The 20,369-nt window shown below is 29.7% G+C and overlaps 2 protein-coding genes across 3 annotated transcripts; one reads left to right on the forward strand and one right to left on the reverse strand.

Annotated features, from left to right (window-relative positions):
• Nucleotides 1–6,444: 6,444 nt before the first annotated feature.
• LOC130932671 (probable xyloglucan glycosyltransferase 12) lies at nt 6,445–10,301 on the forward strand. The gene is made up of 5 exons (XM_057862060.1): nt 6,445–7,618; nt 7,957–8,265; nt 8,377–8,667; nt 8,916–9,029; nt 9,146–10,301. Exons 1-5 carry the CDS (start codon nt 6,794–6,796, stop codon nt 9,800–9,802), a joined length of 2,196 nt encoding a protein of 731 aa, XP_057718043.1. The 5' UTR covers nt 6,445–6,793; the 3' UTR covers nt 9,803–10,301.
• Nucleotides 10,302–14,874: 4,573 nt separating this feature from the next.
• On the reverse strand, nt 14,875–18,990 carry LOC130935624 (transcription factor bHLH74-like). Of its 2 annotated transcripts, none has more exons than XM_057865453.1 (8): nt 17,565–18,990; nt 16,805–17,035; nt 16,645–16,710; nt 16,351–16,419; nt 15,993–16,064; nt 15,678–15,818; nt 15,499–15,580; nt 14,875–15,413 (listed from the first exon to the last, which is right to left on the reverse strand). In XM_057865453.1, exons 1-8 carry the CDS (start codon nt 18,141–18,143, stop codon nt 15,376–15,378), a joined length of 1,278 nt encoding a protein of 425 aa, XP_057721436.1. In that variant the 5' UTR covers nt 18,144–18,990; the 3' UTR covers nt 14,875–15,375. The 2 variants fall into 2 exon arrangements, with proteins under 2 accessions (XP_057721436.1, XP_057721437.1); XM_057865454.1 differs by having other exon boundaries at nt 14,875–15,398; nt 17,565–18,989.
• Between the last annotated feature and the right edge of the window lie 1,379 nt (nt 18,991–20,369).

Below are 20,369 nucleotides of genomic sequence, written 5' to 3' on the forward strand. Positions count from 1 at the left end.
TAAAAGTTTAAAATTTATTTTATATATATAATAATTTTTTTTGTAAATAACAAATTTTTAAATAAAATTTTTATTCGTAACGAATTAATTTTTAAATTATCGAATTGGGAGAGGTCCAGGGAAAAAAAAAATAACAATAGCATGCATATAGTCGATATACTTTTATTAGTATCGAATTTATGGGTGGCTTTTACCATATTAGCTGTCATTAATTAAATCATTGCATTTTCAGGAGAAAGAGACAAAACATGTATTGGAGGTAATCCACCTATTAGCATCGCTTAATTTCTATTAAAATCTATCCAACAATTTTAGAATCAGGGGAATGTTTACTAATTTATATTTTGTTTTCAAATTATTTCACTATCTTAAATACAACAAGGGAATATTTTACTTGTTATATATAAACTACCTTTTATTATTTAATCAAATATTATATGAGTAAATAATTAAATTTATTTTTAAAAGATTATATATTTTTTAAATTAGTCTTTCGTATTTTACAAAATTTAAATTTGTTATATTAATTTTTTCATCACTTCTATTGGTGATGGCATGGATATACGACACATTAAGTGACATTACAACACACACTTAGTAATTCTAATTAATTGTTAATATGGTAAATTTATGAAATTAGATTAAATCAATATCAAATTAAAGGATTTTATCAATGCCTCAAGGTCTTCTCAATTTAAAATTAATTTTATATAATTTTATAATCTTATTATATTAATGACTAATTAGAATTATTAAGTGTGTGTTGTGATCCATGTAGTATTACTTAATATATTATATTAATAAATTTGTATACTATTAACAATAGAAGAACTAATATAATTAATTTAAAATTTTTAAAGAGTGATTTTGATTAAAAAAAATTAAAACTAATTTAAAGAACAAATGAAATTTTAAGAAAGAATTTGATTATTTACTCAATATTATATTATACCTATAAGTATTTCATTTCTCTTTCATTGTGGATCATAAATCTTTTATTATTTATTAGCTTTTACAATTTTATTTAGTATCATCTAGGTATAAGCTAAGTTTTTTTTTTTTTTTTAAGTATCAACATTTTTTGCTTATTTATTTACACGAATATTTATCATTGGATCAAGTTATTATATATTCCATCAACATTTTAAGAGTAGGTCAGATTTGCATATTTTCAAAGTACTGAAAAATGAAAATGACAGATAGCTTACAATTTTTTTTAAAAAATTAAACTATGTATAGAACTCTTGAATTTATCAACTTACGAAAAAGACTCTTTAATATATATATTCACAATACATATATCAAAATTATTATTATTTTATATGGCACCAGGAATCAGTAAGGACAGGTGTAAAAAATCTAAACAAATTGAAGTAAAGCAAAACAGGCTGTTTTTTTTTTTTTGGATGGGGAAGGAAGAAATTATACCAGAGCCATTATTCCTTTTTTTTGTTAGTATTTTTAAATTTTTTTTATAACTCTTGTCAATAATTTTTTAATCATTAAAATGACTTAAAAATTAAAATCTTTAAAGCATCGGATATATCGAATCAATGAAGTTTTGAATTAAAAAATCCTTTGTCCAAAGAAACTTTAAGGCTAATTTTTTTTGTTATGGATGTAAAAGTGGTGATATATTTTAACATTATAATGTTTTGTGTTTTTTAAAATTGTGGAAAGTATATAAATCAGAGGGTTCAATTTCTGTACTTTAAAATTTTTAATTTATTTTTAACACAAATCGAACGGTCCGATTTGTGTACTTCTAGAAATCGGACGGTCCGATTTCTGCACTTCTAATAAATCGGACGGTCCGATTTCTGCTTCTCTAGTTAAATAATTTCACATTTGAGAATAACACCCAACAATTCACATTTTAAAAAAATACCACTACCACTCTAATATTAAAAATAAAAAAATTAAAACTTTAAATGATATATGCTCCATCTTTTAAAAATTTTATAGAGCTAGAGGCATTTTTTATTTTATAAAATTATATGCATTTTATCTTATTGTGATTTAGACAAATGGGGACGCCTATTCATCTTTCATGATCAGTACTTCACTTTCCTCCTCTCCCCCAAAACTGAAAAAAAAAAAAATAAATAAAAAATAAAAAACTCTAAAAGTGAATGAGATCATGCATCCTTCATCAAGGTCTTAACACCAAAACCAATTTTAAATTTAAAAATAATTATCTCAAACAATTGACCAAAGACACTTTTTTGAACTAAGCTTGTCGGCACATTAACCTTCAGCACATTTTTTTTTACCATTATTTGAATAATTAATTGGTAACCTTTTTCTTTTTGGTGAACATGTAATTCATGTGCCAAAGAAAGATAAAAGCTTTTAGCTTTCAAGTGCAAGAAGTAACATATATATAATTTTAATTAAAGAGGAAAAAAAAACATGTAGCAAAAAAATCTTAAAAAGAATTCCACTTGTATGGGGGTTGTTGTGGGTGTTTATTGAAAATTAATGGAAGTTGGTGATAAAAAGAAAATAAGAGAAGCATTGGAAAAGTTTGTGCTTGTTACCTAAAGATTTTGTCCATTTTTATAATTTTTCATCTTAAGTGCAATACTGTGTGGTTGTTATGAACTTATGATTGAAGGATCTTTCTATATTAAAATTAACAAGACTTGGATATGAGAAAATCTATTAGGTCTTTAAAAAATTTATTTAAAAATTATTTGATCTATTACAAAAAAAAATGATTTCTTCACTCTAAATACAAATATTATTTCTTAGACAATAATATAAGATTATTGATTCAAATATTATTGTCGGTAATATGCCAAAAAATTAAATGCTTAAAAAATCTAATTACATTTTTAGATAAGTTAAATACTTGAAATAAATATTTTAAAAATTTATATATAATAGATAAATTCAATTTTAACATAAAACTTTTCACATTATCTAATTTATAGTAGACGGTAGCTAATGTATATGTTTCAGTTAGAAATATTTTTAATATCATTAGATATTAAATAATTCAAATATTTTTTTGTTATTTATAAAAAATAAAAAGAATTTAGATTTTATGTATTAACAATGTAAAATTATATAACACTGTCATTTCATTATATAGTTAAAGAATAAAATATTATTTTTATTTCTAAAATTTAGGTCAAATTTTAAAATAGTCTCTAATATTTTTAACGTCATATTTAAATTTTTAATATTTACAAATTATTATAATGTTATCCTATCCTCTATTTTGTTAACAACTAGCTAGTAATGAAGATGCACAGATAAATGTTATAATTTCTGGGACAAACTTATCTCATATCACTGTTAATTAAAAAAAATTACATAAATGACAGAAAAATAATACTAGTAATACAAATTCCTAATTAGATTTCGTTTTCTCATATGCTAGTATTATTTTTCTTTTATTTCTTTATTGATTTTTTATCTTTTCACTAAATGTAATATAAGATCAATTTTTTACTTGTTTCAACATCTTGCACTTAAATTGGGAACTTAATTGTCTTTTTATTGTTTAAATAAGTACGTTATTAACAATGTAAATTTTACTTTTTACTAATATAAAAAATTACTCTTAATAATACAATAGTACGTACAAATGACAAAATATATAAACTAAAAATCTTTTATTTAATCTTTTATCCCAAAGTATATTTTATTTAATTGAAAATATATGTAAAAAACTTACTTAATCTTATGTTTTATTGTATTATATGAATTTAATTTTTGTATATTGTTCATGCAAATAATCAATTATATATAACACATAAATTTAACTTAATAATTGTGCAAAAAATAGTTTAACTAGGGATTTATTTTTTTTCTGGTCGATATAAGTTAATTGTTTTTAAAAAAATTATCTTAGATTTTAGATTTTAAATCTAAAATTTAAATTCTCTAAACAATAAAAAATAAAAAATATTTTTATATACTTATTAGTAAAAAAAAATAACTCCTCTTTTGATTGTTTATGATTTGGTGTGGAAATTTAACTTTTTTTTTTTATATATCAAAACCGTTTTCAAGTTTGATTTATATTTAAAATTATATTTTTTTTTAATTTTCAGACCAAAATACTCTTAATTTTAAGGTTGTGTTTGTTTTTGTGGACAAAACACAGAGACATAAATAATACATATATAAAAGACATGTTTGGATAGAGAAATATAGACACGAGACACAATGTCTTTGAGATACTTTTTTTGTGTGTCCATTTTTAAACAAAGGACACAGATGAACACGGGAATAGGAAGGTGGACACGAGATTTTTAATGAAATTTTTTTTTTGTCCATAGTTATTTTTTATTATTCTCCTGTTATTCCTTTTTATTATCTTGTGAAAAATCCTATCTATTTTATTAGATATGTATATTTTAGTTTTGTTTATATTTATCTAAATATAATACTAAACATTATATTAGTGTCTTGTACATTGTATCCAAACACAATATATAAAAAATAATTTTTAGTGTTTCTGTCTCCATATTTCTGTCTCATTATCATATTCTGTCATGTCTATAAAAACAAATACAGTTTAAATTCATTTGCATCTTTTTTTTTGCTCTCAAACACCACATCTACAACATCATATATCTTTTGCCATATCTCCTCTACTACCATTTTCTCTTCACCATCACATCTTAGTGTTGTCGTTGAGAGAAAATAAAGGAGAGGGAGAGAGAGAATTTTCAGATAAGAATGAGAAAGACGGAGAAATAGAATTAGAGTTAGAGACGAGGAGTGAAGAAAAATAAGAGAAAATAGGAAGATAGAAGGAGAAGATAATAGGATTGAAAAAATGTCAGGTTTTGGTTATTTTTAAAAGGCGACCTGTTAGATTGGCATGGACCTATAAAAATATATAAAATTATTATACAAATAAAAATGCAATAGTAAGGGTTTGAATTTGGATTTTGTATAACATTTAAATATCTTTATTCATTAAGTTATTTGTCTCTTTAATTATATATGTGCATTACTTATTTAAATTGTATGTTTACATTATTTATTTATTAAAAAAGTTTAAGCCTATTGACACGTTTTGTGTCAAGCTAAATTTGACAACAAATCAGGCTTAGTATTCATTAAAAAGTCTATACCAGGTTATAGATCAGGCTTAGGCCAATATATTTTATTGTAGACTTTACATGTTAAATGTGAAGTATGACTTAACCTGACCTATTTATACTCCTAAAAATGAATGAATAGGACAAAAAAAGAAAAAGAAAAAGACAACAACAGTTTTCTGTCGAGCTGAGGTAGTTCTGGTAAACAAAGGAGAGTAGAGCACAAAAATGGCGGAATAGAGCAGAAGCAACAATGCTACAACTCCAGTGGACCTCCTTCGATGAGCTATGGCGAGTTCCGACGACAATCGTGGTGGGACAGAGGTGGACACCTCTTCTTCTCCTTCTCTCGAGTTTTTTCTCTCTCGGTCTCGCATCATCCCCCTCCTTTTCTCCTTCACTTCGTCTTTCTCTGGCTCAACAATATTTTTCTATCGTCACCTTTTTCTTATTCTTTTTTCTCATTTTTCTTTTTGACGAGCTCACTCATCTTCTCTCTGCATTATGTCTCCGTTTTCTCCAGTTTGCATTCTTTCTCTCTTCACTCTCCCTTCAGTAATGGTGAGCGACAACAGCTTTTTTCGCTACTAATGCCCTCTTTTTTTTTTCTTATTTTCCTCTTTGTTCTTCACCTTTCTCGCTGTTTTTTTCTTATTTTCTTGTTCTCTCTCCCTCTCTATTTATGTGTTTGAGAAAAAAAAAAGAGATGAAGATTGATTTGAGTTAAGAATATTTTTGTTCATGATATTATTAGAGATAATTTTAATTTCGATCCCAATCTTTGTACTATATACATAGCTTTTTATATAAAATTTATTTGGGTGCTATTAAGTGATTAGAAAAAGATATTTTTAATATTTTTTATTTTTTAGTGTGTTTGATAAAATTTTAATAATAAAAAATAAAAATATTAAAAAAATAAAAAACATCTTTGTTTAAAAATTACAATTTATATATTTTTTAAAAGATTTTCTTTTTTAAAAAATATTTTTAAGATAATAAATAAATAAAAATACTTTAAATTATTATATTTAAATATAATTATTAAATAAAAAATATTTTTACATAAAATATTAAATATAAAATTATTTTTTTAAAAAAAATATTAAAAAAAAAAGAAAAACTCATCCAAACCCCCCAATAAACTTTGAATAGAAAAAAAAATTAAGAAAAGAAATGTGTTAATAATGGTTACAGGGTTGCAGCAAAATTTAGAAGAGTGAGGTAATGAAATTGTTACTGTCTTTTCTTACGTCACTTGCTAATTTTGCTTCTTCTTCTTCTTCCTTTCTTCCGTTGTTGCAAGCTGTAATTTGGATGCAACCTCTTTTGTTCTCATCCAAACACATTCTTCATTCAAACAAAAACCTCTCTCTCTCTCTCTCTCTCTCTCTCTCTCAAACTGAGTCTCACTTTCACTCTCTCTTAAATAAGCTTTTGCTCCCAATGTCACCATGTCTTCGAGACGCCTTGCTCTCCTTCCTCCTCTCCACGCGTCTCTCTCTCTCTGACACTATCACATTAAATTCCTAAACCCTCCATTTTCCTTCTTCTTCTTCTTTCTTCTTCCTCATTCTTCTTCTGGGGCTAACAGCAACTACTACTACTACTAGAACTGTAGAACCCCAAAAGAGAAAAGCACATTTTTTCACTATTTTCTCACTTGTTTTTTATTTTTTGGTTGGTTTGGTTGTTTTTCTGAGGTGGGTTTTTGAGATCATTGAAGAAAAATGGCACCTTTATTCAACATGTTTGGGAAGAACAAAGAGAGCCATAGAGGTACCCCTGTGGTGGTGAAGATGGAGAATCCAAACTGGTCCATGGTTGAACTTGAAGCTCCTTCTGAAGAAGACTTCATTGTTACAACAACAGCAACAACAACATCACACAACACTTCATCAAGAGACAAAGCAAGAGGGAAAAACGCAAAGCAACTAACTTGGGTTCTTCTCCTTAAAGCTCACAGAGCCGCAGGTTGTTTGGCTTCTTTGCCTCCTGCATTGTTGTCCCTTGCTTCTGCTGTTAAACGACGTGTCGTTTCTGGAAGAACTGATGCTGAAAACGACAGTGATGTTAATGGTGTTGGTGTCGGTGTTGGGAGGGAGAAGGAAAATCATAGGGTTAAGGCAAGGTTCTATTATTGTATCAAGTTGTTTCTTTATTTATCTGTGATCTTACTTTGTTTTGAGGTTGCTGCTCACTACTTCAAAGGTTGGAACTTTGTTCACTTTGGTGCACCCCATCTTCATTTGGAGCAATTTTGGTCACATTTTGGGGTTAAGGGCTTGTTTGGTTGGGTTTATTCTCGGTGGGTCTTGATCCGTGTGGAGTACCTTGCTCCACCATTGCAGTTCCTTGCCAATGTCTGCATTGTGTTGTTCCTTATTCAGAGCTTGGATAGGCTTGTGCTTTGCTTGGGTTGTTTTTGGATCCGGTATAAGAAGATCAAGAATGTTGCTGCTGAAGATTATGGTGATTTAGATCTTGAATCTGGGGAGAAGAAAGGGTTCTTTCCTATGGTGTTAGTCCAGATCCCCATGTGCAATGAGAGAGAGGTAAGATAAAGATACAATGATGATTTGATTGATTTCTCTGTTTGGATTAGTCTATTTGTGGGTTCAACTTGCTTTGAAAAATTAGGCAATTTGTGTTCCTAGGATGGAATTTCAAGTTTTAGTTGTAAGTATGGATTAATTGAATGGTATATATTTGTAAAGCCTTAAAGCTTTGGATCAAGAAGTGATGTTTGACTTGTTTTGTCATTTATTGCTTAACTTGTTAATTTGGATTTCTTCCAATTTGGACTCCACCTAACTACATGAAACCAACATAATCTACCTCCAAACCTAATAATGTGGTTTGTTGATCCAATCAAGTTGATTGTGTTCTTCAGGTTTATCAGCAATCGATTGGTGCTGTTTGCAATTTGGATTGGCCTAAGTCCAAGTTGCTAATTCAAGTTCTAGACGATTCAGATGATCCAATAACACAATCTTTGATCAGTGATGAGGTGAAGAAATGGCAACAAGAGGGTGCCAACATTGTGTATCGGCATAGGGTGATCAGAGAGGGTTACAAGGCAGGTAACTTGAAATCTGCCATGAGTTGTAGCTATGTGAAAGACTACGAGTTTGTCGCAATTTTCGATGCTGATTTTCAGCCTACTGCTGATTTCCTTAAAAGAACAGTTCCTCATTTTAAGGTGATTCATTATTTCATTAAATTCAATGCCCTTACTAGAAATTTAGCATCTATTGTTGGATGCATGTTTCTGCTATAGTCAACTAAATTTATTTGGTTTGATACTATGCAGGATAACGACGAATTGGGATTAGTTCAAACGAGATGGTCTTTTGTGAACAAGGATGAGAACCTTTTAACACGGTTACAGAACATTAATTTGGCTTTCCATTTTGAGGTTGAGCAGCAAGTAAATGGGATCTTCCTTAATTTCTTTGGGTTCAATGGCACCGCCGGAGTGTGGAGAATTAAGGCCTTGGAGGATGCCGGTGGTTGGTTGGAGAGGACCACTGTTGAGGACATGGACATTGCCGTTCGAGCTCATCTTCATGGCTGGAAATTCATCTTCCTCAATGATGTTGAGGTTTGCCCCACTACTCTAATTTTCTACCAAACTATTAAATTATTAGATTAAACTAGGTATTTAATCCCTCTAAGACATGCTTAGTCCTCCTTAAATAGTTAAATATATACATCAACATTGCTTTAGTCTCTAAAAAATACATGTGACATCAATAAACCGATGTCATGAATCTTTCAGGGATCAAATTGATCTTGCATTATTCAAAGTCGTCATCTATCATACTAATTGTAACTTGTTACTATTTCCAGTGTCAATGTGAGCTACCAGAATCTTATGAAGCTTATAGGAAACAGCAACATAGATGGCATTCCGGACCAATGCAATTGTTTCGCCTTTGTTTGCCCGCCATCATACGCTCGAAGGTAAGCTTCGAACTATGCATATCTCAATTCAGTACCTTGTTTATATGGCAATAATCAAGACCTTAACATCTATTGCTAGTGCTTATACAATGTCATTACCAATTATGTTCTTGCAGATAAGCTTATCAAAGAAATTCAACATCATATTTCTGTTCTTTCTTCTTAGAAAATTGATACTACCCTTCTATTCATTCACACTATTCTGCATAATTCTGCCAATGACAATGTTTGTCCCGGAAGCCGAGCTCCCTGCTTGGGTTGTTTGCTACATTCCGGCCACAATGTCATTCCTTAACATCCTTCCCGCCCCGAAATCTTTCCCTTTTATAGTCCCTTACCTTCTCTTTGAGAACACAATGTCAGTCACCAAATTCAACGCCATGATCTCCGGCCTATTCCAGCTCGGTAGTGCGTACGAGTGGGTTGTAACCAAGAAATCCGGCCGATCCTCTGAAGGCGACCTAGTTTCCATGGTCGAGAAACCACCAAAGCATCATCAAAGAGTGGCCTCGGCACCTGTTCTCGCCGAAAATAACGAAGAGATCCAAAGGCAAGAGAAGAAGAAAATTGCATCATCATCCTCATCATCATCAAAGAAGAATAAGAAGCATAATAGAATATATATGAAGGAACTTGCTTTGGCCTTTTTGCTTCTAACAGCCTCAGCAAGGTCTCTTCTTTCAGCACAAGGAATCCATTTCTACTTCTTGCTTTTCCAAGGGATTTCATTCCTTTTGGTTGGTCTAGACTTGATTGGTGAACAAGTTGATTGAGATTGAATCTTATAATAAAACAGCACAGGAAATTTTTAATTTTTTTTAATATGTAAAAAGATACATGCATGGAGAAAACTATATACACTTGAAAGAAAAAGTGTGGACAAAAGGCATGCCCTTAAGAATCACTTGAAGACAAATTATTGGTCACACGCTTGCAAGGTTCCAAGATTCCAAATTAAGCCCTATGGGAAGCTTCAAAGTCTGTTATTAAGAACACATAAAAAGAAGGGTTTGATTTGGAATAAAGGGTAAGTAGAATGGAAGCCTAGTAATTAGTTAATGCCTCCTTCAATGTGCAAGTTTTTACCCTTTTTTTATTTTTACCTTTACCACTTTGTAATTTTATGGTGTTTATTCTTTTCTTGTTGGATCAATTCTTTTGTAAGAAAAATTTGTGGTTTAAGATTAGAATCTCAATTGAGTTGGCACTGAAAAAGTCAAGATTATCCTCCTTATCTTTGTGGCATGAAGAGAATAGTGCAAAGTCATTACTTGAATTCATTTTTGTCTACATTCATCATAGGAAAGTGGGATCTGAATAATTGATTGTCTTTTCTTATTTTTTTTTCTTTTTAATTGATTTATTTTTAACATAATGATGACCAAAAGTATCACGAATATGTAGTGATGGTTGTAAAGAAGTTGGTGTGGTCCTGTACACTTGGTTTTTAAATTTTTCATTCATGGCTTGATGCTAACATAAAATAAAGTCACTGATGGAAAATTTTGCTTTGTCTTTTTTTTTTTTAAAAATGCCTTTTGATATTAAAGTCATAGTAATTTGGAAAAATTCAGACTATTTTTTATGCTCTATCTAAAATGATAACATGTAATTAACATAAGACAAATTTTTTGGTTGTGTAAAATTACTAATAATGGTGAAAAAAACTAGAGTATTAATTTTTTTTGTCATTTTTTATTTTTTATTTTTCGTTATATTTATAATTTTTTTTCTTTCTCCTAACAACACTCGTAAGTCTTAACACTGTCATAACTTGATTCTTTACTCGAATCTGCAACTTCTAGATAAGTATGGAGAGACTATGCCATTTGAGTTATAACTCGTTGACCTATGAATTGCTATGTTTAACTCATCAAATTCTAACAATGATATAGCCAAATGAAATCAACACTTACATTAAAAAAATTTAATTGAACCCCAATTAAAAGTTGATTTGATAAAATTTTATTTCATTCTAGGGTTGCTTTCATAGCTTTTATATAGCACATGGATATATCTTTTGGTCTCTCCATATGGATACACTTGAATGTGGTGGCGGGTGTAGCTATTTTGTGGTTTTAATTTTGAATAAAATTGTGTCACAAAAAAAAATGGGGTTCCATCCTATTTGGTAGAGATCATACGGCATGGACCACTGTTTAATCTTTCTTATGTAAACACTTAAATGAAAAACCAACCAACTTTCTTCTACTACCATTAATTATGACCCATTTTGATGCTTGTTTTTGTTTGATTGTTATGGTTTCCTTTTTCATCTTGTTTTCCAATTCCAAACGGCTGCTTAGTACAACAAAGTTTGCAAAATGTGTTCTTTTGGTGGTTAGTATTTCACCATTCACTCCCTCTACTGAGCCTCATGTTGGCAACTTTTTTTTTTGTTGCTCACCGTATCCCCAAATCCGACAGGTCAAGGATTAATCTGTCGCAGATTTGAGCTCCATTTAAGGGTCTACCGCTGGCCAATGAGTTGCTGCATACATAAGGCGGGATTCAAACCCCCAACACTTATTTAAGCGGACAAGTGAACTGACCACTCGACCAACCCAAGTTGGTTAGGGGTCATGTTGGCAACTTTACTTTGAACTTACAAGATTTTGGACCTTTTTAACCCTAAGAATTAGCTTTTGGACCTCAATTTTTATGGGCTTATGCCTATTATAAATAGTACTATTATTAAAAGTCATTAGACTACTAGAGAGTGGCATTGTAGCATAAACCCATGTTAGCCTTCAAAGAGAGTGACATTGTAACTAATCTTACATCTTAATTATTATTATTATTTGAAGGATGGACTATATAAGATATTGACTTTCCATTGTTAGGAAATGATTAGTTTTAGATTTTTCAATATGGATTAAACGTTATTTTCAAATTATTTTATTTGAATGTCAAATATTTATTTATTTTAATGTTAAGCTTGATGCATTAAAAAAACAAGGTGACGAAAAGATGGAAAATGATAAGTTATCAAAGTTTATATATTTTCTATATTTAAGTAATTCCAACAATTTCTCAATTTGTGGGCAAAAATTTTGAGAGACAAATAAACAGAAATGGTTGTTAGTAGGAAAACGGAAAACCAAACTACCCTCTGCCTTCCTTTTCCATGCCATGTTTGTGGGAACAACAATGATGAAGATATATTTATTAGGGTTTGATTACTCTTAATGATAATAATCTTAATTGAAATGCTTTAATTCCTAAAAATTAAGAGACTTTATTTATCTTGTATTTTAAAAACACATATTAAATTTATAAATTAAATTTTTTTATTAAAATACAAAAAAAATAAGTTTTTAATATTTTTTATATTTAATAAATAAAAATATTTTAAAATTTTTATTAATAATAAATTTATTATTTGTTTTTAGAACACGTATTAACTAATCCTAAAAATTACACTGGACAGGTTTTTTGAAAGGTGCAGTTCAGCAGAAGTAGTGACACATAGCTATCAACTAGGCTTTATTTGTTGTATTTGCAGTCCCTATTAAAATTATATTATCTAATATCTAGGAGGAGATATATATTTTGGCTACATCTACACTTTAATAATTTAATTGCTTCAATTTGATTAACATACAAAAATAGTCATCAAATTATGATATATATTTTATATTTAATATATATTTTATACATGGAACAATATTTATATAACATTTTCAAGTACCAACATTAAATAGAGAAAAAACAATAAAAAGGAAAATGTAGCAAAACTTTTGAACAGTAGAATGTTATTTATTTTGATATAAAATTATAAAGATGTGCAAAATATCATGATTTGCGTGTGTATGCTTTCTATTATTTTGTGTTTAATGTGTGTATTTTTTTTTTGGTTAATTTTTTTGTTAATGTTAGAAAAATATAATAAAATAATTAAACTTTTCGTAATAAAATGTTGCTAATAAAAGTTTTTTAATGCTTGGTATGTACCAATTTTTAAGTAAAAAATGTTTTTGTTTATAATTAAAAATCAATTTCTAATTTTTTTAAACGAAAGAAAAAAAATAATTAAAAGACCTACATTGATTATTATATTGATTCCATTATTTTTGCATGCTTGATGGTCAATGTTCAATGCTCATTTTGCAATGCAACATGTGCAAGTCTTCATAAATTAATCATAATGGAGTAGACATAAATTAGTTCAGCATTCTGAATCAAAGTTATTTTCTACCTCAAATTATAGATCAAATGATTTTCAGAGTCTAAATTTGACTGAGTCTAGAATAAAATATAGCACATAGCCTTGGGTAGATCAATAATTAATAATTACTATATCACCAAATACATTTCAGTTTCCTATATTAAATAATGAAAGGGATATATATTGGTTGTATCCCCTACCTTATTAATTGAATGAATAAGTATTCATCACGCTTATTATTAAATGATATGAAAATGTTTTCTTATGATGCTTGTCTGCTTCTGTTTGATGTTACAACATTTTTGAGCCTGTACACTATGTTTGGATCAATGGAAATTAGAAGGAAAGAAAACTGAAGGAAGGAAAATTGAAGGAAAATGGAATTTTTCCTTGATTGGATCAGCACAGAAATTGGATGGAAAAGGAAAATAATAACGTAGGGCCCACATCCAAGTTTTCTTTCCCAACTTGCGAAGAAAACTGCTGAGAGTTTTAAAGTAAAAGTAAAATTACTAACATGCCCATTATTAAAATTAAAAACAAAATTTATAATATTTAATAAAAATAAAAAATAAATTTAAAAAATATTATTGTTTATAATAATAATACATTAAAATTCTAAAAAATAATTAGAAACACTTTTTTTATTAAAAAAATAATTTAAATATATTAGTATATTATAATTTACATATAATATATATAAGGGTATTAATGTAATTTTATACTTTATGATTTTCTTTCTTCTCACTTTTCTTTCCATTCAAACAAAAGAAAATTTTCTCTCTATTTTCTTTCCATCCATTTTCTCTTAAACCAAACAACATACAAATAACTCTACTTTTCTTTCTATTTTCTTTCCACTCATTTTCTTTCCTCTCATTTTCTTTCTTCTATCCAAACAAAGCCGTAGTTCAGTACTTCAGTTTTGTCTTTATTTTTTACTTTTTTGCTTTTATGAATTGCACATTTTTTTTCTTTCTAATATTTGGTTTGTCTTTAGCGCAGAGAGAGTAAATATATATATATATAACTTATTCATGAAATATCTATAAATCAAGTTCCCATTTCAAAACCCATATTTTAGTTATATTTATAAATGAGTTATTTTAGTCACATTTCTCACCGTGTAAAAAAAATGCTTGATACTAAATGGACACAAAATAAAACCCACAACACCCCCTGTTAAGACATTATATCAAAAAAGCCATTATTTTTCAAATAAAAATCCACACAAAATAACCAATTTGGTTGATCAAGTGGTCAACACACTCTGGTTAAGCAAGTATAGGGAGTTTGAATCTCGCCTTGTGCGTGTAGCAACCCATTGGCCAGTAGCAGACCCTTAAATGGAGCTCCGATTCGTGACGGATTAATCCTTGGCCTGTTGGGTTGAAAGATATCGTGGACAACCAAAAAAATAGCTACTCAAAATAACTCTTATCTCCATAACCAAATTAGATTGATCTAGTGGTTAGTTCACTAGTCTACTTAAGTAAGTGTCGGAAATTCGAAAAACAAAAAAAAAATCTCTAGTCCTTGGCTTGTCGGACTGAGAGCGAAAAACCAAAAAAAAAAATCTCTTATCCCCACACATTACAACATCTTTTCACACACAAGAGACAAGTTAATTTGTTATATTTTCTATTCATAAACACAAAAACAAAGGAACAACCCATAAAACCATTACAAAAAAACAAGAGTACACATTATATCTAACATCTCCAACACAAATTGAAGCAAATATTGAGCTCCAAAAATTTCCAAAGCCTTGCAACTCTATACAATAACATTTCATAAGAGTAATAATTATAGTTATTAGTTGCACACACTTTTTACTACTACTCCAATATATGCTCCTCAAATTACTTGCCCTCCAAGTCATCATTAGACTAACACCACTTCAACTTGTTCTTAAATTACACAATATATGTGTAACTATCATTTCTTTTTCCTTCCTTCCAAACAACACAAAATCTAACAAGTCATCTTCTTCTAAAAATTCGAAGAGCCAATAGTTAGGTATTAAAAAAAAGGATCCTATACAACTAAAAGAACTTTATTTTTTCTCCCCCCCCCCCCCCATTTTTTTTCCCTTCCTTTGAACTTCAGTTAAATAGTTGTGCAGTCGAACGGAAGATTCCGATGTGTCGAAGAGTCATGGCCTAATTGTTCCACACACTATAATTCTGTTTTCAATCTTCCTGATAAACATGACACTGATTTAGAATAGATAAGAAACTTAAGATGGTTCATAGTTACAAATAAACATTAAACAAAAAAGAAGAGGTTTCTTGTTGTTACCATTTGGTCCCAAATTGTCAAGTGCTGTATTAGGATCATACCCCATTCCATAAAGACTTTGGAACTCATGATCCAAAACACCCTGCATGTGTAGAAAAGCATTAGTATCTTCTTCACAACCAGAGACTTCGGAACTTGTTGCTTTTTTTATGGTACTTTATTTTATTTTGTTTTATCACCTGAGGCAAAGGAGGGAATTGTGTTGATGTACTAGGCATGCCAGCCATGTTTCCTTGAAAACTTCCATTGGAGAATGGGTGAGGGGAGCTCATACCAACACCATATCCAACAATTCCATGTCCTAAGCGCGATTGAAGAATCTAAACAATAGAGAAATCGCTAACCGAGTAAGAGCAATGTTGTGTAAAGATTACTAGTGTTGTTTGGATTTATGTTTGAAACGTCGAAACAATGTCATGGTTTTGGAAAAAGTGTTTCAGAAATTTCCAAACAAGAAATCAAATTAAACATGATGCCGAAAGACCTTCACTTACTTCCTTCGACAGGATCCGTTCTACGTCAAAATTCAGTTCCGGGTTCACTGTGGCAAGTTTCATGGACAAAAACTGCAAAACTTCTCTGAATTAGTTGAATAATCAAATATGCGTGCAAATGAAATTTAGCCTTTGAAATCGTGATAACTAATTGTGAGATTGATATCTCTTAATGTGCATAATTCAGTGAAGAAATGTTAAATGGTTAACACCTATATCATGTTTTCACATTTTGCTTCATAAAATCTTGAAACAGAAAAACACTACAAATAAAAACAAGAAATAAGAAAAGAGAAATCAAATGGAGCCTTAAAATATTGGAGGGAAAATAAAAAGAACAAGAAGAAAATGGGTATACCTCAACTTGTTGCTGCAGTGACTGCACATAGTTTATAATCTCATCCAGCATTACTGCTTTGCCAGTTATCTAAGAGAAACCAGACATAGCAGAAAACATTAGTATGCACTATGAATATACATCATCCAATGCGACATCGGCCGGAATGTCTTATATGCACTAAGAAAATCCAATTTTGGAGATTTATTAGACATTATTAATATAAAATCAAGATATACACCATTATTGGATTGTCCTGGCGGCAACATAGCATTCTTGTAAGAAATCATAACACAACCACATCAATCAACTAACCTTGTTGCACCCTGGAACAAGTTCTTGGAGCAATCTCATTCTCTCACTAATCTTTTCTCTTCTCACCTGCAACCAAAAATTTCTGAAACATTCAGTACCAAAATAAAATTAAAGTGCTTCCAAGCTTGATAACAAACATTGTTGTAAGATTAGTGGTTACCCTTTCTGCAAGGCTGTGACTGTTTGTAGCTTGACCCCTTCTTGCTCTCACATGGATGAAATTTTCTTTAGGAGCTTCTCCACTTGGAGAATTTTCTTTTGATTGCTTTGCTGGTTGCTTGCCTCGCAAATCAGCACTCACATTCTGCTCGACTTTCGCCTTCTTTTCGTGTTCTTTAGCACCATCAGATATCGTCCTTGGAGAGTCTTTCAGTTCATCGCCACCAGCATTCTAATCAAAGTTTATAAAAGCATTTCATCTATTAGCTCATTGAATCACATAAACAAGGCAATAAGTCCTTAGATTGGATTGATATACCAAGTTATCAACATGTTTCACTCTAACAAACCTTGCTTGAACAGAAAGTAGAATCATGATCACATTAATCAGCATTCTAATTATATGTTGTAAAACATTTTCATTCATTAACTCACTACATCAAATAATCAAGGAAATGAAACATTCCAAATCCTAAAATCGAACTGCTATATTAACTTTGTTAAACAGTCAACAAGTCTTGTTTGGACTGAAAGTAGAATATTTCCAGCATTTCATTATATAACTTACTAGATAAAGTAAACAATTATCCACTAAATAATTGAATCTAGTTTGCACCAAAAAGTAGAATCATGATCACTTGATCAGCATTCCAATCAGATTAGAAAGCAATTTTCATTCATTACCCACTAAATAAGGAAATGAAATCTTCCAAGTTCTTAGATTGAATTGATATATTAACATAGTAACAATCTTCACAAACCTTGTTTGGACTGAAAGAAGAATCATGATCAAGCATGCGCTTTCTTCGATTTCCACTAGGTGCAGTTCCTGGTGCACCATCTTCAGTAATTGAGTCCTCAACCTGAGATTGTTCATTCATTGTAGCTCTTTCGGTTCCAGCATCATTGCCATGATTATAACTTGGTCTAAACCCCATGTTAGGTATATCAGAAGACCCTTCTTGACAAAAGGATCCAACAATTTCTGAGAAGTTTCCACTACCAAAAGATGGAATTTTGTGGACCATAATGCCCTCAAGATTGGTTGAGTCAGACATATATTGAACAAAAGGGTAAGATGAGGAATTTCCAAAATCACTATTGTGAGTAGTAACCATTGATGACCCTCCAAAAGTTTGAGATTGGCTTAAGGAAACAATTGGATCCCAAGAAGAAGAAGAAGCAAGAAAAGGGTTACTATTAGGTACAACAACATCTGAAGAAGAAGACTTAGCCAATGACATAGAAGAACTCATATCCATTTCTGAGACATTAACATTATTTGTCAGAATGCTCTCATTTCCATGATGAAACCCCATTGCATTCTCATGACCCCCCATCTCAGTTATATATAAATATCAACCAATTTGATCATATGATGATGATATCTATATATGATTTCGCAGAAGGAGGAAGTAAACAATTGGAAATGATTAAAGGGGAAAGAGAATTTTGACTAAGTTGGATATAGAGAGATATCTTGCAGGACTAAACAAGGAACAAATAGCTTGGCAGCTTTATAGGACTGAGAGAGGAAGTTAAAGTTAAAGAATAAAAGTGAAAGGGAATATAATCTTATAACTCAGTTAAGCCACCAAGCTTGTTATTGTTATTACCTTTTTTTTTTCCTCCAAACTACACAATGGTTCTCAGAGACAAGAAAAGGTGAAACCTTTCAGTGTTAAGAGCATAAAGGGAACATAACAATGGGATTAGCTCATTACACAGCTCATCAAAACTTCAGCAAGTTAAAGCAGATTCCCTTTTTTTTCCTTCTCTTCTTTGTGCTCCAAGCAACAATAACGACTACTAAGATCTCCAGAAATTCAGACCAATGTGATTGATGTTAATGCATTTCTTGGGAAACAACTTTGAATTGAAGAATCTCTCCAACAAGTAGTACTAATTTTCTTTCTTAGGTTTGATGCAAGAGAGATAGATAGGAAATGAGGAGCTATTGAAAATTTGAAACCTCTATGATGGGAATCCAAGTACAAGACGAACAAGAACAAGGAAGAAAGAAAGAACCAAAAGGCACCAAACTCATAAATCAAAATCAAATCAGTGCCATGACTGGTGTGAAAAATCTGAAAGGGACAGGATTGTGTTTTATGTCTCTATCAACACTGCAGACTATCAAATACTACAAAGACCAAGAACAAACAATTTCACAAACAGTTGGTAGGTCTAAGCATAAAAAACACCAAAATGTAGCATAAAAATTCCAACTTTTATAGATTACAGGACAACACCAAGAGCTACTTACTAAGCTAGAAAGAGAAAAAAAAAAATATATATATATATATATATATAAATAAAATTAAAAATTAAAATAAAATAATCATAGAATGTGAGACTCTTTTTTTGCTTTATTTCTTTGCTTACCTGCTCAAGCTATAAGAGGTGACATGAATCATTTTAAAAGACACACTAACCACTGCCAACTGCTCCTGTTGGTAAATTATTGCATAAGCATAACAAGAAGAACCTAATCAACCTTTTTAATTTTTTTAATTTTCAAATTAAATTCTTTCTTCCTATAGTTCCTACACTTTGCTTCACTTGTAATAATTTTCCAGTTCTAGTTTAAACACTTTAAACTATTCAACCTCATTAAATTAGTTATTTAATTAATTAATATTATTTTAATTGTGTGTGACTGTTCTTTTTTTTTTTTTTGGCTCTTCCCCTTTTGCTTTCATATGTGTTTGTGAGATTGGATTTGAGAGGTTCTTCTCTTGAAGGCCAAGCTTGCTCCCTATATTATTATTTATATTTATTATTATTATTAACAAACATACTTCCTTTTAGGCTTTTAGAATTATTTATTTATTTATTTCCTTTTTGTTATTTTATTTTATTTTTTACTGACACATTTTGCCAACTGTTCTAAGTAACATAAGATATCTTTCTCTCTCTTTCTCTCTCTCTCTCTCTCTCTTTGCTGTTACACACTCATTTAACTCAGTGCCAACTAACCCTCTTTCAATTTTCTTTTTTTATTTTTAGAATCCCCAATTATATATATGCACCTAACCACCATCATCCTTCATCAACCCTCAGCAAACTCTTCATCATCCCAATTCCCAATTGCCACACTTCATTAGTATCATTTATTTATCATGTTTTAGAAGAATGCAAATTTGATTTCTACTATTCATATAAAAATTTAAATTTTTTTTATGTATTGATATTTTTTTTTTTTGCAAATTTAACCTATTGAATTTATTTCTTTAGATGATTTAATAAATAATGAATGTAAAAATTCATTTTTTTATAATATATTAAAATAAGATTGAAGTATAGATGGAAAACTCCTTTCCGTGCATAAAAAAATTGATATATATAAAAAATATTTTAATAGATGATTTTTTTACTTTGGTGGGAACTTACTTAAATTTAGAAGTAAACATTTTAAATTATTTTTCAACAAATTTTAAATTGGATATTTTAGCTATTAACAAATTTTTATTCTTTAAAAAATTTTAAGAATTAATTTGTCAAATAAATAATTCTTTTTGTCGCTTTTAATTAAATTTTTAATATATGTATATATATAGATATAT

The sequence above is a fragment of the Arachis stenosperma genome, chromosome 6, assembly GCF_014773155.1.
Source record: "Arachis stenosperma cultivar V10309 chromosome 6, arast.V10309.gnm1.PFL2, whole genome shotgun sequence".
NCBI lineage: Eukaryota > Viridiplantae > Streptophyta > Magnoliopsida > Fabales > Fabaceae > Arachis > Arachis stenosperma.

Bases quoted from the DNA above. Each gene is read 5' to 3' on its own strand.
- LOC130932671 (XM_057862060.1), top strand. From the start codon at position 6,794: ATGGCACCTTTATTCAACATGTTTGGGAAGAACAAAGAGAGCCATAGA. The intron at 7,619-7,956 runs GTAAGATAAAGA...TGTGTTCTTCAG, and splicing joins CCATGTGCAATGAGAGAGAG to GTTTATCAGCAATCGATTGG. The intron at 8,266-8,376 runs GTGATTCATTAT...GATACTATGCAG, and splicing joins GAACAGTTCCTCATTTTAAG to GATAACGACGAATTGGGATT.
- LOC130935624 (XM_057865453.1), bottom strand. From the start codon at position 18,143: ATGGGGGGTCATGAGAATGCAATGGGGTTTCATCATGGAAATGAGAGC. The intron at 17,036-17,564 runs GTTTGTGAAGAT...AACTTTGATTAG, and splicing joins CTTCTTTCAGTCCAAACAAG to AATGCTGGTGGCGATGAACT. The intron at 16,711-16,804 runs GTAACCACTAAT...TTTTGGTTGCAG, and splicing joins GTCACAGCCTTGCAGAAAGG to GTGAGAAGAGAAAAGATTAG.